Source organism: Hyperoodon ampullatus (genome assembly GCF_949752795.1).
Source record: "Hyperoodon ampullatus genome assembly, chromosome: 18".
In the NCBI taxonomy this organism is placed as follows: Eukaryota; Metazoa; Chordata; class Mammalia; order Artiodactyla; family Ziphiidae; genus Hyperoodon; species Hyperoodon ampullatus.
The window spans coordinates 28,234,096-28,259,232 of NC_136931.1; the positions used below are offsets into that span (position 1 = coordinate 28,234,096).

Genomic DNA, 25,137 nt, shown 5'->3' on the forward strand with positions numbered 1-25,137 from the left:
AACCACACCCTATCTGTACAGGCAAAAAGATTCAGAATCACCAGAACAATGTCCATGTGAAGCAAAGTTCTAAGTATGGCAACATCATTAAAATCCTACATTTGGGGAAAGATACATCAGACTTCACCAATTTCTAACCAACCAATACTTGAATCAGGGAAAAGTGTTTCATTTTTGTTTTTTAAAGAAAGAAATTAAGTCTATCAAGCAATCTGGAGGGTAGGAAGATAGTATGTTAAGCCTCTTAACTTGAGAAGCCAAAGTTTTTGCAACTATACGGCAGAAATTAGTTTCATCCATCAGATAAAATGATCCAGCTTCATTGGCCATTAAAAAAAAAACAATCTGCAACATTCAGTCTCAAATATACTACATTCAGACCTGTAGTGTGCTGCCAAATTAGGAGAGGCACATTTTATATCCAAGCTTTCTCCCGAGAGGAATCCACATTTCTTCTAGTTCGAAAACAAATCTTTACTTCCGAATGAGACTAGCTACTTCTCTGAGACTCTCTCCATTTTCAAATGCAAAGAACACAACTATTGTAGAATAGGAAGGGGACTGAATTCTAGGCCTAGTTTCTTTTTGTCCCAGTCTTAGTCTCAGTTTTCTTATCTGTGAAATGGAAACTGTGACAGTAAAGACTGTTGTGGGAATTGGATGATAGGCTCTAAAATGAAGGTGCTCTGGAAATTAAGATTTTTTTTTTTAAGTCCTAAAAAATCATCTTGAGGACATCATTTGGGGCAGGCTGTCAGTGTAACTGATACTGTCTTCTTTAAATTAGTGCCCAAGTTGGGCACTAAAAGACTAACTGGCATTGTTCTCCAGACCCACTTACTTCTGACTACATGGTGCCACAAAAAGCCCCATTCTTCCAGGTTTTAAATAAGGCCTAGAGGACTAGGAGGCGCTGCATCAGGGAAGGTTCCCAACAAAGCAATGGCAGACTGGGGTCCAGTTTTCCATCCTGGACAAAAATCCAGACCTGACCTCTCCCTGGGCCCTCTTCCTCCAATTTGTCTCTTTCCAGCAAGGAGTTTAGTAAAATGCCATGAACAATTCCAGGATGCTGTACTGCCTTGTTGAAAGGGCACTTTAGAAACTAGCTTTATGGGAGGCAAGTTTAGTTTGATTTTGTTGGATCACTTCTAAAACCCATCCCAGGACCTTACATATGGGATGGGAGGCTATTATTTAGATTAACATAAAAAAAAAAATCTAAGGGACTTTTCCCAGCTCAAAGGGTAAAAATCATATGTCCACAAAATATTCCTGATCAAAACTGGATTAATTCTAAACAGCTTATAATATGACTATGAGAAGAAAGCCGTTTGGGTTGGGCATTAGAAGGGTATAAAATGGCAAGAAATTAACATTTGTAGGAAAGCGAAGAACCCCAACCTCTCACACCCAGGTAGAGGCAGCCCAATTCTGCTTCCTCTAGTGGACTTAATTTTCCCTTATAAATTACAGCGTTGTATAGCAAAAGATAAATACGGAATATTGAAAACAAATGTGCCTACTAATTACAAGGTAAAAGTAAAGTAAGAGGAGTCAAGACAACATTTAGTATTTTATGAAAGGAATAGCATTCCTACAAAGTTCCTAAAGCTTAAACGCAAGGTAAAAACCATCACTGGACCCAATATAAAAACTGAGCCAGGGGCTTCCCTGGTGGCGCAGTGGTTGCGAGTCCGCCTGCCGATGCAGGGGACGCAGGTTCGTGCCCCGGTCTGGGAAGATCCCACATGCCGCGGAGCGGCTGGGCCCGTGAGCCATGGCCGCTGAGCCTGCACGTCCGGAGCCTGTGCTCCGCAACGGGAGAGGCCACAGCAGTGAGAAGCCCGCGTACCGCAAAACAAAAACAAAACAAAACTGAGCCAAAGATGTGGCTGGGGCTGGAGCAGAGCCTAAAAAGAAAAAGAGGGGCTTCCCTGGTGGCGTGGTGGTCAAGAATCTGCCTGCCAGCGCAGGGGACACGGGTTCGACCCCTGGTCCGGGAAGATCCCACATGCCATGGAGCAACTAAGCCTGCGCGCCACAGCTACTGCGCCTGCACTCTAGAGCCTGTGAGCCACAACTATTGAAGCCCGTGCGCCACAACTACTGAAGCCCGCATGCCTAGAGTCCGTGCTCCACAGCAAGAGGAGCCACCCCAACGAAGAGTAGCGCCCCCCCGCTGCAACTAGAGAAAAGCCCACGCACAGCAACAAAGACCCAATGCAGCCAAAACCAAAATAAATAAATTAATTTAAAAAAAAAAAAGGAAAAAGAACACATCTAAACTCTGGGTGGAAGATTAACATGAACTTAAAATTTGAGGGGAAAAAAACAGCTGAGGGGCAATTTCACCTGTGTTTTCCTATTTCTAAATCAGTTTAGAAAACCACTGTTAGGGATTTGGCACCATGTGATTCAGCCCAAGGAACGATTATTGTGCAAAACTATCTGAAAAATGAGTATCCGCCACCCACTCGCCAAAAAAACTGCTGCTGCTCTCATCCGCTCAGGTCTCCAAGGTACTCACATGATTGAGAAATTTGCTGTCTCGTGTGGCCCAGCCGATCTGCATGACACCAGAAGTGACCACTGTTACTTCATAGTACCACACCCCAGCATCCACACAAAAGGTGCAGCGCACACTTTCAAAAGAAGAGGCATCACAGCGAGCCTGGCAAAATAAAAGAGCATGGCAGTCCACCATCAATGCCTGAAGACCACCAGAGATAACCAACTGCTCTGAAGGTAGAATCTATTCTTCCTCATTAAAGCTTCTGGTGGACTACTGTCTTCTTCCCTGTGCATTCTCAGTGACAAAAAGTACAAAACCGAAGGAAGGACACTCTATTTTATAGTTTAATTTCCAGGGAGTTCCATATTGAAAGGACTGGAAGACCTCAAAGTAAGAATTAGTGAAGGCTATTGGCTTCATTTTTAAGTACTTACAGAGCTTTGCTCTTATAGTAGAATCTTTTCCAAATGCATAAACATTGCCTTAACCTGTACTTGTTAGGGAGGGAGATGAGGGAGAGAAGGATACTGAAGTGTATAAGATGGAGTACCTAAAAATAATCTAAAGCAGAAAACTACGTAAAGCATTTGGCAAGATGTAAGATCAAAGAAACTATTTGCAGCCATTCTTCAAACGGCTCTTTAATCTTGACATGTCTAGTGCCTAACGGTACCTTCCTGTATATAAGCGGCTCTTTCATTAACCTTCACCCCCAAATCAGCAACATTTTCAACATACAGGGAGAAGGTGAAGCTCTAGACTGAATACAATTGGTTATGCAGGGATTTAAAAAAGGAAGGGCCTCTTTTAGAAACACTAGTCTTTGTACCTTTAACTGCATAAAATGGCAGAGATGAAAATCAGACATATTTAAACCAGTCAATAAACATTACAGCTTGTACTATATGTATAGGACCATGTTAGATATGAAAGAGTAAATAATATCCCAAACACGCTCTCTCCCACCACTTCTACCTCTAAACATTCTTTGAGTATGTAGAAAATTTCCATCTATTTTGCAAGGATTGCTTTTGTTCAGAACCAGTGCAGAAAAATGAGGACAAGATTTTATCCCCAGAATGGTCCGTCTATGGAAGCTTTACCTCCAAGCCATGAGGCGAGATCTTCAGGTACTCGCTGACATCGTTGCTATTTAGCATGGCCTTAATGCTATTCAAGTCCACTTTCTCATAGGTCAGCTGCCTACCTTCTTTTAAAACTGCAAAAGAAAAAGTGGGCACATTTCTAAGGCAGGCTGTTGTGGAGAAAAAAGCTACTGTCATCGCTAGTTGCCATTCTAGTTAAGAAGTGGAGGTGCTCATAAATGGCAGAATTGGTAGACTTATAACCTTAGCTTTGCTGCTACACTGCCATATGAAGATTAATTAAGCAAATGCTAGTAAAGACAGCACTGCTAGGTTTATATTTCTGTTCCCTATAGTCATTATTTTGCATGCAGCAAAATCCAAATGGTACTTTTTCAGAATTATTCTTTAACTGGCACTACACAGGCTGGGCACTGAGCTGCTCCCCATAATGCTGCAGTAGGAGCAGAGGGGTCAGATGTCCAACTGTGCTTTAGCACAGCGCTACCCGTGGGAGGGGGAGTGAGGACAGAGCAGTAAATAGTTTTAGTTCTTGCAACCCTTGGAGGAGAAAAAGAAAAGTTGGGAGCAACTCTCACGGTATAGGTAAGACATGACTTGAGTTTTGAAGAGCAAAGTTGGGACAGAGAGAAGAGTAAAGAGGGAATTCCAAGTGAGGGGAACATGCCCAGGGGTAGGAATGATTGGGAACTGCTTGTAGGACAGTGAGAAGAGTTTGTGTTGGAAAGAGTTGATTAGACAGTGGCATCTGATTGATGGCCTGGATGCAGGAGGAAACAGGGGACCAGTAAAAGTTTTTGAACAGGAGAGTGCTGCAATTAGAAGCATTCCATCTAATAGTCTGAAGAGTCCCTAGGATACTTTACTGCTAGAATATAGCCAACCCACCAGTAGAGGAACTTATATGGAAAAACTCACACTCACTGTCACAAAATAAAGACCTGTGATCCTACTTAAGAAGTGGATTTGGAAATGAAAACAGGCATTTTAATAAAGGACAACTCCTACTTACAGAGATTGTCTAAGCTCCACTGGGCACAGAAACCAACTTGACGTTTCAGATAATCAGGATCATCAGCCCAGGACTCTAATGTGACAAGCCGGTCACTAATACTGGATTCAGATATAGTCAATTTATTTTCACCTGTTGGGAAGACATAAACCTTAAATTAACCATGAAAGAGTAGGATGATTTGCTGGGTAGATTAATGGAGGGAAAGAGTGAGGAGAGACAATTAAATTAGAGAATCTGGAAACTATAATAATGACAAAGCCCAAGAGCTCTATCTTCTAGAAAGTAGTAATGTGATCACTAAATTTTTAGCTATAAAAAGTGGGTAATCACGGTCACCAAGTTTTGATTCTTTATATATATATATATATATATATATATATTCTTTTTTAACATCTTTATTGGAGTATAATTGCTTTACAATGGTGTGTTAGTTTCTGCTATATAACAAAGTGAATCAGCTATACATATACATATATCCCCATATCTCCTCCCTCTTGCATCTCCCTCCCACCCTCCCTATCCCACCCCTCTAGGTGGTCACAAAGCACGAAGCTGATCTCCCTGTGCTATGTGGCTGCTTCCCTCTAGCTATCTGTTTTACATTTGTAGTGTATATATGTCCATGCCACTCTCTCACTTCGTCCCAGCTTACCCTTCCCCCTCCCCATGTCCTCAAGTCCATTCTCTATGTCTGCGTCTTTATTCCTGTCCTGCCCCTAGGTTCTTCAGAACCATCAAGTTTTGATTCTTTAGGTGAGAAAACTCTTGCCTTTGTCACTGTTAAATCTTACTGGCTTTGAGATGTTTACCCAGATAAATCAGAATGTATGCATGCTTCTTATTTATTTATTTGGCTGTGCCACACAGCTTGAGGGATCTTAGTTCCCCAACCGGGGATTGAACCTGGGGCCACGGCAGTGAAAGCCCAGAATCCTAAACACCAGGCCACCAGGGAATTCCCCAGAATGTATGCATGTTTGATGGGGTTCAAAAGCATCAGCTCATCCAGTAACTATGAAAAATAAGATTTTTAACAAGCAATATAGATCATTAATGTAAGAAGTCACTATACCTACTTGTCTGTGCAAACTTTTCCAATGCGATAAGTGCAAAAAGCATGACTGTGGGGTGGGACTGTAATTTCTGAAAGACAACAAAAGGTAAAAAAAAAAAAAAAAAAAAATCATTGTCCTGCAGAGGCGGCAAGTTATCAATTTCCTCTTCTTACCCAATATGTGCTAGATTTTTTTGGGGAGCAGTAGGAAGTTTTACTCATTCAAGTCCATGATTATCCATTTGCTAATATTGATAGTAATAAACCAAGATAGAGTCTCTTAAAATCTTATATTATTTTCTTGAAGTTACTGTGTTCGTTTATAGATCTGGAAATTTCAAAAGTATCTTATTAAATGTACTATGTTATTTTACTTAGTAACATTTATATATTAAAGCTTTGTTAAATAAAATCATGCTGATTCTTATATTCCTTTAAGCAAGCCAAACAGAAGCCCAGAAATATAGCTAAAAATGGTTTTTTCTTCAGAACCCTAAAAGGAGCCATTCATCACTACCATGTTCCAAAATTATAAATAATGAAATTAACAACTCATGGCTTCATTTTCAATCTGTTCTCTGAAAGGAATTCTACAAATGCTGATGGTAGGTGGGAGAGAGCAACAAGTGAGCTCTTTCAGTTACATTTAAGTTCATGTCACATGTGTTCACATTTGAAGGAAGGTCTATCTGCTTAACATCATATCTTCTCACAGCCATCCTTCCCCACAGCTATGCTAGGTGCCTGCAAAAGAGCTCTAGAACAACAGATGATTTCCACTCACTTTTCTGGTGCCCAACTGGGTTCTGCAGAGCTCATGTAACCACTGCCCTTCCCTGCTGCAAAGCCTGTTTAGCGCCCTGCTTCTTGCCACATCCATTCTCATTCCCTCTGTCTGGTTTTTCAGGCCCTGAGCCCTCCCCACCTGGCTACTAAGTCTATGTCCTCCTGTCTCTGAACACTGTCTTCTGATCAGATAATTCTCCGTAATATGCTGGGAACATGGCCATTTTTGGCTCTGGGCTTCTGCCGGTGATATGCCCTTAGCCAAGAAACCCATTTCTTCCTCCTGTGTGCACAAACAAATCCTAGCCCTGTGGTGTGACCCAGCTGAGGTCCCACCTTCATCAGGAACTCTGCCTCCCCTGACTCCCAGCCCCCTCCACCCATTTCTCCCACCTCCCAACCACCTTCTCAGAACCCTTGGCACTTGGTCTGAAGGAAGCTATTTTGCCCTTGATCATATCCTGTCATAAAATGGAGGCTAATTATCTTGTCTCAGTAGTTTTGTTCCCCTAACCAGGAAACTGCTTGAGGGCAAAGGACTGTTAGACTACTTCTGTATCCCTACAGTGCTTACTTAGCATAGTGTTAAGTGTTTTAAGTACATATAATATAGGTCCTGAAAAATAGGGTCCTTCAGATTTTGAAAAAAGGCCAATGCACAGTAGGCCTGCAAAAATAACTTTAAAAAACACAGACCAGTCAAGACTGCAGTCAAGCAGTGTGAGAGATCCGATAGCACAGCCTTGGCAAACCACAAGCTTCAGAGACGATATATCAAATACTCAACAATAGTTTTAAGAGCAGTAGTGGTGGGAGGGATGGAGGAACAGAGATTTATATACACTGGGAATCTGACCTCACAGTTTCCTGGCTTGGAATGCTGTGTAATTTTGTTTCCACTGTGGAGGTTCCTACTACCATTTGGCAGACTCTAAGGACGCACACAAAAAAAGCCAATCATAGCACCTATCTTATGACTAAATTTAAAACCAGACCAACTCAGCTGTTTTTGCTTGCAAGAAATTCCTATCCTGCCCTTACTTCTTTTTAAACACAGGAAGGAATAGATAAACACTCAGGAAACACCTGCAAATAAAATTTATAGCTGATTCCATTCTCTGTGCCAGTGGCTAAGTGGGCAATTTTAGAAAAATGCACAATTCTAGATGACTAAGAATAACTAGCTTTGATGTCTCACTTACCAGACACTGTAGCAAATATTCCAGTATTCCTGGGCTAAGTAAACCTATACTTGCAGGACCTAGATGAATACAACAAACACTGGATATAATTAAATGTGTTACATTATTTTGAATTTGTAACTAATACCAATAAAATTGTAGAGCTCTTTTACAAAGTACTCTCATGTGCATTATCTTATTCAAGCCTCCTGCTTAAGGCAGGGAATAGTACTATCCCCATTTCACAGGTGAGCAACTGAGCCCACTCCTGAAACACACTCCTGAAGTGACTTACTCCAGGGCACTTGGGGAGCACATGGCAGAGGCTGAACCAATACCCATGTTTTGATTTCTAATCCATTGTTTCTTCCACCATAAATGACACAACTAGCTGGGTTATTCACCTATACTTTGATGTTAACTTTCCTAAAATGGGTAACATTCACAGACAAGTAAAAAATCTGCTTGTCTTCTCAGGAATTGCTCCAATTTAAAGTTCCTTTTCTTCTTCTCCTACCGAATATGTCTCTATTGCCTAGCTAAACTTTATAAAGTGTGTGTATATGTATATTACATACAATCTTTATCATATGAGCTTAGCCTTTTCTCTTATTTTTAATTTTAAAGCAAATAAGGAAAACTTTTTCTTTTAAATTTCCCTCTGAAAGTCCTCAAAGCTAAATTAGTTTGCATTTACCTCTGTGGCCTTGAGTAATTTTTTTCCAGTTAGACCCTGTTGCTCAATTTTATTTTATTTTTTTAGAGACACTTTTTTCTGGTAAAGCAGGTTTGATCAAAGACCTGCAGTGCCATCTTCCCCTTGATGTTAAACAACTTAAGATCTTCCTTGGTGGAGCTTCCCAGAGTTACCTGCTAGTTTCTCAGCCAAGCAGCCTAGGACTGCAGATGTGTTCCTGTGTTTGGCAGGATGACCTGAGTCCTGGCAAGCTACTTCTCCATTTAAGTTGAGAATTTCAGTCAATTTCTGGAGTGCATCCTAAAAACAAAAATGTACAAACGGATTTGATAAATATATTACTTAGGTTTTTTTTCTCAAGGTAATTCTTTGACACAGAAGCAATAACCACGTGTTAAATTAACTCAGAATGACCATACAAAAATGATATAGTCACAGGATACCATTATTGATGGGAAATATTATTTGATCAACCTGAAGGTTTTCTTAAATGAATTGCTAGATTCCATTTCATTCAAAATGTACCAGTTGTATCAAATATATGCTATATACTCGAGTCGTTAAACAGACTAAATCCACCCAAATGCCAGTATGATTGATAACAATAGGGCCTAGTGATACTGAAGTACAAAGTTTCTTACAAATTTTTTTTTTTATCAATCAAGAACAAATATCACCAGAATTTTAAAGGCAAAGACTTTAAAAGACTAGGCAAAGGTCAATTCACCAGTGACAAGGCCAAAGACTTTTCCCTCTGTCCATGTTTTCCATATTAGGCCCAAATGTCTGAGGCTTAAACAAATGAAAGATGCCAGAATCCAAAACTTTTAAAAAAGGATTCCATAGACCATATGGAATAAGGCAATGAAAGTTAGATACTTTCGTTCTACATAAGGGATAATCAAAGTTATGCCAATATTTAATATGTTTAAGACTCAAAAGTGCTTTTGCTATAACAGTGTTTTCTCTTAATAGAAAATGTTTAAAAAACTTTTGTTATGAGGAAATTGTTTGGAGAGAGATAAGAAAATCAGCTCAGCAACTGAACATTCTTTTCTAGTTTCAAAGATTGCCATTTCAGATATAAATGCTGCCATTTTTAACATTTTAAAAATTTTAAACTAAAGTTTTAGAGTAAGCTATTGACAGAAAGAGGATGTAGCAATTTATTAGTAATAAAAAACAAGTTTACATAATGAAATTAACATTAAATAAAACAGACCCAAAATATATAAAAAGAAATGCATTATATCAAATGTTCTTTGTGGTCATTCATCCTGTGTTTAAGCGTAGATGTCAGTTTCATAAAAGATAAGTATTAACTTACTTTAGTGGGCAATGGACATTCATCTAGTAATAATGTTATAACAGCTGGTCCCAGTGGATCTTCCAATGGAATAACTCTAATTAAAGACTGGACAACGTCCAACCATCCTTCATCTAGGAGCAAATCAAGAAGATTATACGATGGAGCCATATTTTAAAAATGTGAAAATATATAACTTACAACACAAGATGACTTCACATTAAAATAGAAACACTCTTGGAAAATAGAAACATCCTATAGCTTTTAAGCAGCTAGTATTTGGCATGGACATGGTCATCAATTGCTAGTCATCACAGTAGAGACAAAGAATCCTAACTTACAGGAGTCTGGTGATTTGGGGGTATCTTTATTTGAAGAAAATTTAAGCTATGGTTCTGGGTTCTCAAATTATGATTAAATAGTTTCCAGCATCTTATTTATGACATAGGATTTAACTAAGAAGATTAAGTATCTGAAACAGTTGGCTCCATTTTCAGAATGACATTTAGGAAATTGAGGGACAAAAAAATTATCCTCCCCATTCTAGAAGAGTTATAGTCGAAGATCTGTCAATGCCAAAAATAATTTTATTTTAATAATTTTCGTGAGATAAAACCATTACTGAAATATGCAGCATATACTCAGGATAAAATACAGTGCTTATTAATTATTGTCCTTATACAAGAAAATTTCCATAGACTAAGGGTTTTTTTCTTCATCATGTGTGTTAAGTATTTTTGAAGTCTTTTATTAAAAAAAAAAAAAGTGGCTACACTTCTTCATGATCATTAATTAGGAAGTATTTTAAAAAACTTTAAAAATACCTGTTTCTGCCATTTCGTGCAATGTAATCATTGAATAGGGAGGTTCCTGATCACTGAAAAAGAAACATTCAAGACATCAAACTTGAAGAAATAAGAAATGACAATTTCAAATAAAAGTTCAAACTGGAAGTGTGGGGGTAGGAAGAGAAAGAAATGTACATGAGTGAGCATAGAGAAAGAGACGGAGGAGACAACCAGAACTATAATCTATAAGGACAAACGCATACCACGTGTGCTCATTTCCAAGGTTACTGTCTATGATGGCCCACAAATAAAATGGGCACAAGGGCACATGAAAGGACCACCATGTAGCCTGAAGTCAAAGCATGAGACTAATACTGGAGCCCAGAGCACACTTTCAGCTTTACCTCTAGTGGCCCAATGCCAATAGAGACAAGCCAGGGAGGCCAACATCATCTTCCTCATATGTACCTCAAAGAATCACCAGGAAGGGAGATGACAATCCCAAATGAGGACTTACAGAAGCAAGGGCCTACGTAACATCTTCATTTTTAAGTGTTCTTTTGGTAAATATCACTATGTGCTTAAACTTCATAAAATGGTGTTAGAAGAAAAAGAAACCAAACTTAATTAAGGAGCTACTTAATCTTCTAGTCACTGCTCTAAAATGGCATTTTCCCCTTAATTCAGTGAATTTTCAAACTGTGATCTCAGGAATCCAAAGAGGTACTTTAGGGGAACTTTTTTTTTTTTTCAGTACGCGGGCCTCTCACTGTTGTGGCCTCTCCCGTTGCGGAGCACAGCCTCCAGACGCGCAGGCTCAGCGGCCATGGCTCAGGGGCCTAGCCGCTCTGTGGCATGTAGGATCTTCCTGGACCGGGGCACGAACCCGTGTTCCCTGCATCGTCAGGCGGACTCTCATCCACTGCGCCACCAGGGAAGCCCTAGGGGAACTTTTAATAATGAATGAAATATTTCCCATCAAACAATGATAATCTAATTATTTAAGGAGTATATTCACTGCTTATTTGTTTACCTATTGTGGCTCTCTGTTTCACTGTGAAAAAAAACAAAAACAAAAACTATTGTCTTCAATCTTTTAATCCTCAGGATAACCTTGCAATATGAGAATTACTAAATTCATTTCAGGTACTCATTAGGTGCCGGTGTTTGACACATCCTTTGCCTTTTCATAATAAGGGAAAATTCTTATTTAAAAGAATTGTCTTAAATGATATAACTAACTGATACAAACATTGCTCTGGGGCAATCTGGCAATAATGAAATTAAGTATGCATATACTCAACAATGCTAGATAAATTATTACACAGGTGCATATGAGGTTATTTGCTGCAATGCTATTTGTAGGAACAAAAAATTTAGAAGTAGTAACCTAAGTGACTGTCACCAGATTATATGATAACAAAATATAGTACTTTTGAGCATACAAAGGAATACTCTGTAGCGGTCAGAAGCAGTTGTAGCTTTATATACAGCAACATAGGTCTCAAATATAACGTTGAGAGAAGTTAAAACCAAAGAGACTTCTCTGTTGTGTTAAATTTTAAAATCATACACAAAACAATATTTATAAACTTCCTATACAGACATAAACAAACATATGCCAGGCATATTGGAAGAACATACCTTAAATTCAGTAGAATGATTACCTACTGATATTTGGAGGTGGGTGGTAAAAAGGACAATGGGATTAGGGAAGAAGGGCAAACTAATAAAAATATGACAAGGTCAGTGACCAATAAGGAATATGAGCACCTGAATTCTATACAGACACACTTAAAGGACATACACATCCCTACACTCAAAAAAACACGACAAAATTCTTTGTGGAACAGAAATAGAGCAGAAACTTCCGGTGGAAGACAAAAGCTAAAGTCATAAGACTACTGGGCTCTGGGTCAAGAACTAGACAGAGGTCACCAGGAGCTTTATGCCTGCAAGGCAGGTAATGGGGACCAAAACCCCACCTGTGCAAGTGATGGAGCAAACTCACCAAATAAAGTGGGAACAGGGTACCGCTCTCAGTGAAAGGAGTTGCAAAGCTCTGAATGATAATCTGAGCTGCAACCGGTATAAACCTGCAAGTCTCTGGTGACAGAAAAAGGCAGAGAAAGCCATGCAGCAGGACCTGGGCTTCTTACAGTGGGATGGGAACTCAGAACCACCACTTTTAGGTTCAGCTGTGGACTGAAGGTCCCTGAGACCCAGATGGAGACAACAAAGGTGACAGAAAGAAAGGGAGAAAAAGACAGGGAACACACACACACACACACACACAGTGTGAGGAAAAAAACTTCCGTCAGGAGAAGCCTGCAAATTAAAATTCCAAAGTCATGAGAATAACATTAATACCATTAGCAATCTGAGGGTAAAGTTACTACCAAAAAAAAAAAAAAACAAATAATCAAACTTCAAAATGATTTTAAAATAAGTGTATTTCAAGTGTATTTCCTATAGCAGGTCTCTCACTATGCCATTAAGAACTGTACTGTCCTCTCAAATCAAGGTCATCCTCTCCTAAGTAACAAGGAGAGAGGAGAACAATAAATATAGGTCATTTTATCATTGTAATATCTGCATACACCCTTTTACATATATTCTTACTAAGCCCATCTGTCCTGTCTTTTACGTTTAGTTTTAATAGCCTTATAAACTTCGCAGGTTAAGAAATTCTTTTCTTTAGCAGTTAAAAAAAAATAAGCTATGTAACTATGTTTACAAACTGTCTGAACCCCGCTTTGCCATTATATTCTCCAACATGTCCCTTCATACTTGCTCTGCATCTGCCTAATTTTCCCATTCTCAGAAGAGTTTTAACTATAATTCAGTACAAACAGGTTTAAGGTAATTAGGCTGTTATCAAGTGTACACTACTTGCCTCACATAAGTAGATTATGTGCTTTAGCAACAAGTTCTCTTATAATTTGTAATATTTTCCTGAAGCTTGGAAATAAAGCTCCTCCTGCTTTGCCCCCACACTCTCTTAATCACCCTTTTAAAAAATACAGCAAAGTCTATTCTGTACCTGTTTTTCCAATGGGCTTAAATAACACTGCTGTGGTTTACTTCCTTATCTGGGAAGGACAACTTTTCATTACAATTTCACAGCACGTTTTAAATGTCACCGTTAAGAAACTTTACATAACAGCTTCTAGACCCTTGCTTGAATTTAGAGGATGTAAATGGCATAGATTTATATTCAAGAGATATTTCCCACAAACATATAAAGATTACATTAAATTAATTCAGGTACCAGAACTACTTCAAAGGCAGGTTTTAGTAAACTTAGGAAGGCCTTTCTGAATTGGTTATGGTGAATATTTGTAAGAACTACCTTCCCCCAGCATGCTCTATGGCAGATAGAAAAATGTGCAAAATAAATTTATTTCTATGAGGAAAAAAATACCTCAGAATAATATGCACAGGCATACCTTGCTTTATGCTATCCTTTCTCAGGAATAAACAACACTGTGTTTTTATAAATGTGATTATCAAATATTTAGATACTTAAATATGTAATACTAGCTGACCCTGAAGCAAAAAGAACCCAGATAGAACTTTTAAAAAAATACTGTCTTCTATTGAGCAATTGTTACATGCAAGGCACCATACTAGATGCTTTATATATATTTTATCATGATAATCCTTGTAAGAAAGGTATTATTCTCCTTTTATAGATGAGGAATCTGAGGCTTAAAAGAAGTAATTTACTCAGTGTCATGTAGCTAGTTAAGGGGCTGGCCTAGAATTTGAACCTTTGTCCACCATGATTCTAAAACTTACTCCTAACTACTGTGCTATAGGGTTAAGTTAAAATATTTTTTTCAACTTGAACAATGCCCTTTAATTTCACTGTTATTCAATCTGGGATTTCGTACTTAGACAAAGCAGAGGGGAAAACAAAACAGGTACAGGTGTGTCCTGCAGCTTCTTTTAATTTAAAAGCTTCCCAAATGGATCTAAGAGGGCCAACTAAGGGATAAAAAAGAGGGAGGAGGATGAAAACTCTCCTTGACTTAAGTCCTTCCATTGCCAACGGAAGTTGCATGCAGCTATGCTCTTGGTAAAACAATTCATCTTGAATCTCTGGTCAGTGGAGTAGATAGTCAAGCAAGATAAGAGTGAGTTCTTCGTGAAACCATTACCTCTTGTAACTTCAACACAAACTCACTCCATACTGACTACGTTCCCCAATAAAGATCATAGCTTTAAAGTGTTTTCTGCTACAGAAATGTTTACACATTTCCCGACCGGTGTAGATGTTAGCAAGTAAAAACATCACATCTTATAATTTACTCTGCCATCAGAGGAGAAATAAAATATTCTCCCCTTGCCCTGTGAGCAGCAAGTCTTGGCAAATATATCCTAATGAAAGGAAGAAGTCCAAAAGTTATGGTTCCTGGCAGAAGGCTTTTCATTAGATAGGAGGTGACCGTGAGCCAGATACTTACTTATCTACAAGAGTCCGTATGACTGCCAGTGTGTCCAGCACTAGCCCGTCTACATTTTGTTTCTTTCTCCTTGGCTCGTGAGGTCCTCGGCCCCTCCTTGGTGGCCGAACAGGGTCCCGGGGTTGGCTCCTCATGTCAGCAGTGGGTACTGCACTGTTATCGGCCTGCTGCTGCTGGGTGTCAACGCTGTCTTCTGCTCCACTGTCGTCTCGGCAGATACAGGAATTACCCATGGTAGCAGTGGCACCTCTAGTCCCCAGGAAGCGGGCTATGTGCTCCTCAAGAGTCAACAGCAGACCCTGGCCAAGGCTTCTGCTCGCTAAGAACACAGCCCAACCAAAGATAATCATTTAGATAGTTTTCAGTTTTCCAAGTACTGTTGTCATAATCTGGATTTGAGGAACCTGCATCCTATTTGTTTTTAACAACTGAATGCTGAAGAAAGTTGCAGAGTTGATCTCCAACATTATCAATTACAAGGAATCCTGGTCATCCAGTGGCAGTTCTAAAAGAAAAAATGAAAAGGAAAATGAATAAAAGATTCTCGCCTACTCAATTACTCAAACTTTCCTCGTTTGATATTATAGATATTAGGATTACAATGAAGAATCATCTTTGGTTATTTTTATAGGTTTCTGACGCAAAGAGGTGTCTTTATGTAAGAATTAACAACCAGTGATTCCTTTCTATCATTATAACATAAAGTTGATTGCTAAACTATATCCCTGTAAACCACAGGAGTTACCATAGATTTAAAAAATATATATATCCATACAGAAATACATGAGAAGAATGTGTGCAACTGTTTTAAGGGCTCCTTTTGTGGATTAAAAAAAAATTGTCTCATTTCTTAATTTAAGTGTATGAGAAATTTTAATATGTTTCAAATAAAAATATCTAATTACAGATGTTTGTCTATATGGGGAAGGATGGTTACAAGTATATGTATGGCTGAGTCGCTTTGCTGTACACCTGAAACTGTAACAATGTTGTTGATCTGCTATACTCCAATATAAAATAAAAAGTTAAAAAAAGGACAGAAAAAAAGTTATGATACCAACGTGATAGCACCCATTTTATAACAATAATAATAAAAGGATAGAGTGTTCTGGTTTGTGTTTTTTTTTTTTTTTTTGCGGTACGCGGGCCTCTCACTGTTGTGGCCTCTCCCGTTGTGGAGCACAGGCTCCGGACGCGCAGGCTCAGCAGCCATGGCTCATGGGCCCAGCCGCTCCGCGGCACGTGGGATCTTCCCAGACCGGGGCACGAACCCGCATCCCCTGCATCGGCAGGCGGACTCTCAACTACTGCGCCACCAGGGAAGCCCCATTGATTTTTTTTAACATCTTTATTGGAGTATAATTGCTTTACAGTGGTGTGTTAGTTTCTACTTTATAACAAAGTGAATCAGCTATACATATACATATATCCCCCTATCTCCTCCCTCTTGTGTCTCCCTCCCACCCTCCCTATCCCACCTCTAGGTGGTCACAAAACACTGAGCTGATCTCCCTGTGCTATGCGGCTGCTTCCCACTAGCTATCGATTTTACATTTGGTGATTTTTAAAAAATAAAAAGTGAGAGAGAATTCGCTGGTGGTCCAGTGGCTAAGACTCTGTGCTTCCACTGCAGGGGGCACAGGTTCAATCCCTGGTCAGGGAACTAAGATCCCACATGCCGAAATGCGGCCCAAACAAACAAGCAAACAAAACCAAAAAAACATAAAAGGTGAATACATGTTCGTTTTAAGACCTAAATGCTGCAAAGGTCTTTTGCTCTTTTCTGAAAGGCTTTCTTCATAGCCCATTCCCTTCCCGGAGGTAACCCCTGCTAAAAGCTTCATGAATCTGTTTCCACACCATTATTATGTACTTACAAATTGGTTTTAAAAAAATTAATTAGAACATCACCATATTTTCTATGATTTGCTTTCCCACCCTTAACATCTTTCTATACCAGTATATATAAAATGACCTCATTTCGTTTAAGGCTGTACAGAAATCCATACTCTGGATTAATATAGTTTCTTAACCAATAGTCTATAAACATCTGTAGCTAAACCAGCTAATACTTTGCGGATGGCAGAATGTAGTGGTCCAAGATTTGATACAAGGGAGCTCTACTTGGGAATGAACGCTCTTTCTCCTGGGGAGGTGCTCTCAATGTTATCAGAGCAGGAGGGAATTCCACTGGCTTCTCTAAAGCTCCAGAACCTTTCCATGCAATCAGTATGGAAGTTGGGATGGACATGACATGCAAACAGTAGATTCAATCCAACATGACACATTAAATTGGAGAAGGCATACCTGAGGAAGGGAGACAAATCAGGTACTAAAAATATCGGCAATGATTTGAGGATGTCAAGGTGAGATTAAGTCTCAGAAAACAAAGCCCTGAAGGGGAGAGAACAGGGGATCCTATAAAGTTACAGTTTAATGCTAACACTTGTAGAGCTATTTAGAATAACTAACAAGAAACAATGTTGGGAGTGATTGTGAGGAAAGCAGTGGGTTAAAAATAGGTTTGCAGACACTGAAAAACCAGTGGAAAAGTGTGAGTCATGATATATACATGATCTGTTAGGATACAACTAACTATCCATGTAAGGGGAATGAGATTCCTATCACAAGCCATATTTGAAAATTCCAAATGGATGAATTTTTTTTTTTTTTTTTTTTTGTGGTACGTGGGCCTCTCACTGCTGTGGCCTCTCCCGTCATGGAGCGCAGGCTCCGGACACGCAGGCTCAGCGGCCATGGCTCACGGGCCCAGCCGCTCTGCGGCATGTGGGATCTTCCCGGACCGGGGCACGAACCCGTGTCCCCTGCATCGGCAGGCGGACTCTCAAGCACTGCGCCACCAGGGAAGCCCGGATGAAATTTTTAAATTTAAAAATAAATACATAAGAAAGAGAAAGAAAGAAAGGAAGGAATTTTGTTGGATCTCAAATTTTTTTTAAACATCTTTATTGGAGTATAATTGCTTTACAATGGTGTGTTAGTTTCTGCTGTATAACAAAGTGAATCAGCTATATGTGTACATATATCCCCGTATCTCCTCCCTCTTGCGTCTCCCTCCCACCCTCCGTATCCCATCCCTCTAGGTGGTCACAAAGCACCGAGCTGATCTCCCTGTGCTATGCGGCTGCTTCCCACTAGCTATCTATTTTACACTTGGTAGTGTATATATGTCCATGCCACTCTCTCACTTTGTCCCAGCTTACCCTTCCCCCTCCCCGTGTCCTCATCAAAGTCTTAAACTTTATTCTATCCAAATTATTTTTGCTAAGGCTTATTTAAACTGAATGTAGAATTATTAAATCCATGCAGATTTCCATTTAGTACATTTCAAAGCAAATGGAAGATATCCAATAATACAGGTATTTCTAAAAATCTGACTAATTTGGAGGTGAGGAGAATTAAATGTAGTGGGTTTTTTGTTTGTTTGTTTTGTTTTTGTTTTTTTTTTCTATTTCCAAATTGAACTCAAGTATAGTTCAGGTCAATTTTTTCCAAAAGAGTCATTTTCCTTAAATGACCTAGAAAATGATGTCAACTACAAAATTTGTCAGAGAAGGAAACTGAGTAAAAAAATACAAATATTTTCAATATTTTAAAACTAAAGACTCTTTTTGAAGGACTATCTGTAAAGACCAGGTATAAATAAGTTAATTAGGGGGGAGAAGCCAGGAGGCATTTCAAAGCAAAGACTATGAAACATACAAGGAAAAAATAAGAGCTGTTATCTTTAATTTTTTTCTGAAATGAGCATACAGAGTACTCTTGAGGGTTACAGCCAAAAGCAGGACAAATAAGTGAACAAAGTGTATGATCTTTCAGATTTATTCAGCACTAAAAAATGTAGCTTTTCATCTGGAAATGGCTGTCACTTATGACACTTCTCAGAGACTAAATTGTGAATACCTTAGGCAAAAGACTGGGTGGTGAAGCTAAACAATTACACTTTAGACAGCTTCATTTTATCTCATTCGAAAAAGCATTATGTGGCCCACTTTCCAAGGACCATTGTTTTAAGACAGTAACATTCAGTGTACAGATCTTGTACGGGATGCCAGAGGCCACCTACAGTACAAGGGCACTGGCTTTGCAGTCACACAGTTTGGGCACAGGTCCCAGCCCTGCAATATTTCCAGCTATGCATTCTAATTATCCTGACTACTGACACACTTTAAAACATGGAGGGCTTCCCTGGTGGCGCAGTGGTTAAGAATCTGCCTGCTAATGCAGGGGACACGGGTTTGAGCCCTGGTCCACGAAGATCCCACATGCCGCGGAGCAACTAAGCCCGTGCGCCGTAACTACTAAAGCCTGTGCACCTAGAACCTGTGCTCTGCAACAAGCACTGTAATGCGAAGCCCACGCACCACAACGAAGAGCAGCCCCATATCACCACAACTAGAGAAAGTCCGCACGCAGCAACGAAGACCCAATGCAGCCAAAAATAAACAAACAAATAAATAAATTTAAAAAACAAAACAAAAAACATGGATATAGTAATAGTTCTTACACCTCATAGTAGTTCTATGAGGATTAAATGAAATAGTACATGTAAAACACATGGCACAGTGCCCAACATGTAAAATGGATCCCCAAATGCAAGATGTTATTATAAAATGAGCAGGTAGCTAATCAGAAGTAACCAGATAATCTGGGAGGTGGGGGCTCTGGAATCAGATCTGTCTTATATAAGAGCACTAAGATAACTAACAAACTCATCTTTTATAGAACTCATCTACCCTGTACTGAAATAATTTTTACCTAACTATACTTTTAGACAAAGAACCTTGGAAAAGATTGTAGCTTAATAATCCAGAAGGTGATGGGCATTAGAGTCACTTAGGTACTTCTTAAAATCCAAATTCCTGGTTCTACTGCAAATAGCCAGCATCTGAATTTCTAGGATGTGGCCCAAGCAAGTGTTTTCTTAAAAGCTCCCCAGGTGATTCTGATGGTGGCCAGGTCTGGAAATCACTGTGCTATAGAACCCAACACAGAAACTGGCACTGTAGGCAGGACTTCCGGACTGAATGAAGGGACAAATTGAAACACTAAAGGGTGATTCTTCTGGGGTCTAAAAAGTTAATCTCCTTTTCCAGAAAAATGAACTGAGACTATCTCTGAACATAGTCTTTTGGAGAGGTTAGCCAAAATAACCATTAGAAAACAGTTACATCCATTAGTGATTATGTACGGTACATACTAACACAATGAAACAGCTCCCTATTATTTCCCATCACATCCATCCTATGAAGCATCATACTGGACCTAGACGGTACCCTGCTTATGGGTAATGTTATCCAAGGGTTGACAGACTGAATGGAATGGAAAATGAATAAGACTAGAGATTATGTAAAGGCAACACATTTGTAATACCTATATACTTCACCTTAAGTTTGAAGACTACTTAGCATTAGATGGTCAAGTCAGTTTTGAAACCAAAAAAAAAAAAAGCTAGTCACATAATTTAAATATATACAATTATCAGATTTGCAGCTGTGGCAATCATCAACTGATTTCATGATAGTGATACCACTGGATGCCACTGCTTAGCAGAAATATTTTTCTTGGGCTTCCCTGGTGGCACAGTGGTTAAGAATCCACCTGCCAATGCAGGGGACAAAGGTTCGAGCCCTGGTCCACGAAGATCCCACATGCTGCAGAGGAACTAAGCTCGTGCGCCACAACTACTGAGCCTGCGTTCTAGAGCCTGCGAGCCACAACTACTGAAGCCCGGGCGCCTAGAGCCTGTGTTCGTCAACGAGAAGCCGCGCCCCGCAACGAAGAGTAGCCCCCGCTCGCCGCAACTAGGGAAAGCCTGCGGGCAGCAACGAAGACCCAACACAGCCAAAAATAATAAATAAGTAAAAATAAATAAATTTATTTTAAAAAAAGAAATACTTTTCTTACCATCTAAATGGTAATGCTTTTTAAATCATTACACTGTTCATGACTATTTTGCTAAAAGGGCATAATTACAAACATTTCCTTTGCAAATCTACTTCTCTGAAGTGTAGTATTATTTATTTTTATCCTCCCCCTTTGAAAAAAGAAAGTAAAGACTATTCTTTCCATTTCTATATCATTTATGATTTATTAATTTTACATTTCTTATGTTTTAAAGCCGCTCTGAGAGGGGGAAAAAACAAACTTGGGCTCTCAGTAAGTTTAGTGTTAAAGGAGTGAGGTCTGGTTCTCAAAACACAGACCTCTACCATCATAAACAGCTCACCACAGAGACATCTGCCAAATGGCCTAACCCTCTCTAACAAATGGTCCAGGAATCAATGATTCATCTCTTCAAATATTTGCTTGCATTCAATCATAATACAGCTCAGTGACTTTAAGAACACTTTCTGTTCTCTGAAAATAAGACTTCAGGATTGTGCTGCCAAGACAGGAGAGGTTAAATGAATGACCATAGGAAGAAAAACCAAACTTTGGGCATAAAATTACTATTGCTGTCATCTTTACCTCATTGTTCCAAAACAGTGGATGCAGCACTTGTTTCCAATCCACCACCCAAAGGCTAAATTGTATAGCATGAACAATAACAATATATAATACACTGGAAATATTAATGATTTTCTCTCCTTAGAAAATGTTTTGGATTTTTCCCCTAAGAAAGGGAATGCATTACAAGTGATAGCTTCCAGTGTAATGTTCATTATGCCCCTCCGACATTTTATTATAAAAAATTTCAAACATATAGCAAAGGTGAATTTTACAGTGAACACCTATATACCCACCACCTAGATTCTACCATTTACATATTACTATACTTGCTTTATCACATCTCTACATATCTCTATCCATCATCAATCCACCTATTTTTTTTTGATGCATTTCAAAGGCATCAGTATACTTCCCCCTAAAAAATTCAGTATGCATATCACTAACTGGACTTCAATACGTTTTGAGGTTATATTTATATGTAATAAAATGTACAGGTCTTAACCATGTATGTGCTGAACTTTGTCTAGTGCGTATACCTGTATAACTCAAACCCTATCAAGACAGGGAAACTTACCCAGAAATATATTTGCTTTTAAAATATCCTGCAGGACACCCCAATGACCACAATTTTCTTGTATTTAAATGGGGAAAACTTGGAGGGCAACAAGATTCTTTGGTAGCAAAGTAGATAAGAAAGGTGTATTGTATATCAAGAGAACACTTGCCAGTCGAAACAGAAACCACCTAAAGACATTTTAACAAGAGCATTTTTTGTCTCTAGACTCTAAGGTATCTGATATTCAGGGGAAAGGGAAGTGAAAGATTGTGAAATATTTGGTTGGAACTTCACTTTTCCCCCAAAAGGAAAGGCAGCTCTGATAAGATATTTTTACATGTCATCCAGGTGTCCAAAACTGTCTGCAGTGGCACTGGGCACTTGAGGTTTAAGTCACATAGAGTATTCTTATCCCCTGGATTGTAACCTTCAAGTTGTCTGGGAAAAGCACTGAATGATTCTGATATTTCTCTTATGCACTGAAGTTGGTTTAAGAAAGTACATCTTTGAGGGAAAAGTAGATAATTTTTCTGGTTAAACTGTTAGAGAAGGAGTATTTACGGCTAGCACAGAGTAAGGGATTTCCAGAAGCAAATAACAGTAAAAAAGAGAGGGGGAAAAAAAAAAAAGGAGAAATGAATAATCCCTGTCTGGTCTCAAAGGTTGAAAACTGTGCCTTGGACCCAAAAAAGGAAATGCTAAGGAAGAACTGAGGTAAGTGCTAATGATGGCTACCATACAGAGGAGAAAAACAAATGTAATACTCCATGCTGTTTGGGATTCTCACTTCCAGGAGACCAAATAACAGGAAATAATATAGATGTGTCATTCAAACACATACATGATTAACAAATCTGAAGGAAAAGGATTTTTCTGTTATAGGAAACTCTTTGCTATTAAGAAAAGCAAACAAAATGTGTAAACAGTATGAATAGCAACACTTTCCTTAATGAGATCCACTTAAAGTGGTGTCTGAAAACACTCAATTGCTCTCTCGACTGTATACCTACCAGAACCTAACAGGTATTCAATAAGCATTTTAAGTGAGTTTATTCTAAAATCTGTAAAGGGGATATATGTATATGTATAACTGATTCACTCTGTTATAAAGCAGAAACTAACACACCATTGTAAAGCAATTATACTCCAATAAAAATGTTTTAAAAAATCTGTAAAAAAAATTTATCTCTTTGAGAAGCTGAGACAACATCACTCAATAAATATGAATCTAATGCTTATATGCCAGGCACAGAGCAAAGATGAAAAAAGGTCCCTCATGCTCTTCTTAAACGGATGAAGGACAGACAACACAGAGCGCCCAACCCATAATATAGCACCGGCCACAGAAGCCCATGCATATAGTGTCAGGTTCACTAGGAGGAGGCCTCTCGCTCCACCATTCTTCCAGTGGAAAAGGAACTTAGTAACATTCAAGTATCTCCATAGGAGAAAGTTTTTAGGTGACTGTATAAATCAGCATTAGCAAAAGAGGAATGAAGGATTTATATTTGCACTGCAACATATTCATGTCTTAAATAAGCCAAAATATTGTTGGTACAAATATCCCTGACCACACAGTGAAAGGTTAACTGAAAGTCCATAAATTAAATTGATAAAGATGAAGCTAACAGTAACTTTAATGAAAAATAAAGAGGAAACACGATGAAAAACCGAGATCAATTTGAGACAATACTGATGATGCATCCCAAATAAGCATCATCCCTTCCTGAATATTGTAGGAATCCCCATTCTGCATATGACATGTAAGAAGCTTTGCTTTGGTGCCAAGTTTCCCATGACAGTACTTCCTGGGAGAAAAAGGTATTAGAGATAACAATAAACTCTAATGTTGTGCTAGTTTTGGTTTATGAATATTATGTTTTAGTAATCCTTAATAATTTACTTGGCAGGTTATTAATAAGTAGCCTTTAGGCATAGGTAGGTATGAACAACTATGAAGCAATAAGAACTGAAAAAAAGGAGAGGGGCCAGGTAGGAGCCATATTTTGAGAATCATTGCATTAAAGGAGCTCAGAAGAGGAAACTTAATTCTTCAGGAGGTAGAAGGGGTAAGAAAAAAAAACTAACACTGAAACATTAAACTGAGGTAATAATAAACCTGCCAAGTAAGGTATTTCAAAACCTTCTACTTGATGTATATATATATATATATATATACATGAAATGATGCTTGGAAACTATAATTTCAAGCAATAAAAAAGCTACATACAGGGTTCATTCCTTAACAAACTTAAGGAGTGCATCAATCCTTTGCTGTCTCAAATGCATTCTTAGTTTTCAAAAGCTTAGAGAGGGAGAAAGGGGAATATTCTCTAAGAGCTTATCACTATTTATTAGATAACTTTATCTCATTTAGCCTTGTATATATCATAGTTATCTACAGTTAAACATGTTTTTACATACTGAACCAGCAAGCATTCCCTCCTGGAAGGGACACTGAGAGTAAAATATAACAAATATGTACTTTTTTTCTAATCATAAAGGTTGGCAAGAAAACTATATCAAAAGCCAACTTATTGAACAGATAAACCAAAGGGAACATATTCACTTTTTTGCATTTCTAAAAGTTGTGAAAGTCTCCTCCTAAGCTGGTGGCCCAAATTATGACATTTACTACTTCATAACTGTTCTGTTCTTCAATTTTCTAATTTGCATACCAGGAAAAAACATTCCAAATTCAATGGTAAATGCCTTGAAAAATGCCCAAATATTTGAAGAGAAGCTAAATAGATACTTTACTACCCATCCTTCCCCGGCCATAACTCTTTTGAAATAGATTACTGTTGTTCCTGTCTGTGATGTCTAATGACTTTTCACTTACTTTTGCAACCCTGTGACGGTCACATCTTACTTTACAAGAATCCTACCACAAAACAGAAAATTTCCAATTTAAAGTAGCATAATAGTAAGACTTCCCTGGTGGTGCAGTGGTTAAGAATCTGCCTGCGGATGCAGGGGACACAGGTTCGATCCCTGGTCCGGGAAGATCCCACATGCCGTGGAGCAACTAAGCCTGCGTGCCACAACTACTGAGCCTGTGCTCTAGAGCCCGCGTGCCACAACTACTGAAGCCCGCGTGCCTAGAGCCTGTGCTCCACAGCAAGAGAAGCCACCTCAATGAGAAGCCCACACCCTGCAACGAAGAGTAGCCCCCGCTTGCCGCAATTAA

The 25,137-nt window shown here is 38.9% G+C and overlaps 1 protein-coding gene across 1 annotated transcript in view; it reads right to left on the reverse strand.

The window, feature by feature from the left end:
* Window positions 1-15,267, reverse strand: part of RSPRY1 (ring finger and SPRY domain containing 1) — a gene marked incomplete at its 5' end in the record, with an annotated part of 31,706 nt that extends 16,439 nt beyond the window's left edge. The window contains 9 exons of the mRNA XM_079724180.1: window positions 2,531-2,674; window positions 3,619-3,734; window positions 4,634-4,765; window positions 5,713-5,779; window positions 7,679-7,737; window positions 8,528-8,654; window positions 9,682-9,794; window positions 10,485-10,537; window positions 14,918-15,267. Coding sequence (XP_079580306.1) covers window positions 2,531-2,674; window positions 3,619-3,734; window positions 4,634-4,765; window positions 5,713-5,779; window positions 7,679-7,737; window positions 8,528-8,654; window positions 9,682-9,794; window positions 10,485-10,537; window positions 14,918-15,267 — 1,161 coding nt within the window. The remainder of the gene's footprint in view (window positions 1-2,530; window positions 2,675-3,618; window positions 3,735-4,633; window positions 4,766-5,712; window positions 5,780-7,678; window positions 7,738-8,527; window positions 8,655-9,681; window positions 9,795-10,484; window positions 10,538-14,917) is intronic.
* Between the last annotated feature and the right edge of the window lie 9,870 nt (window positions 15,268-25,137).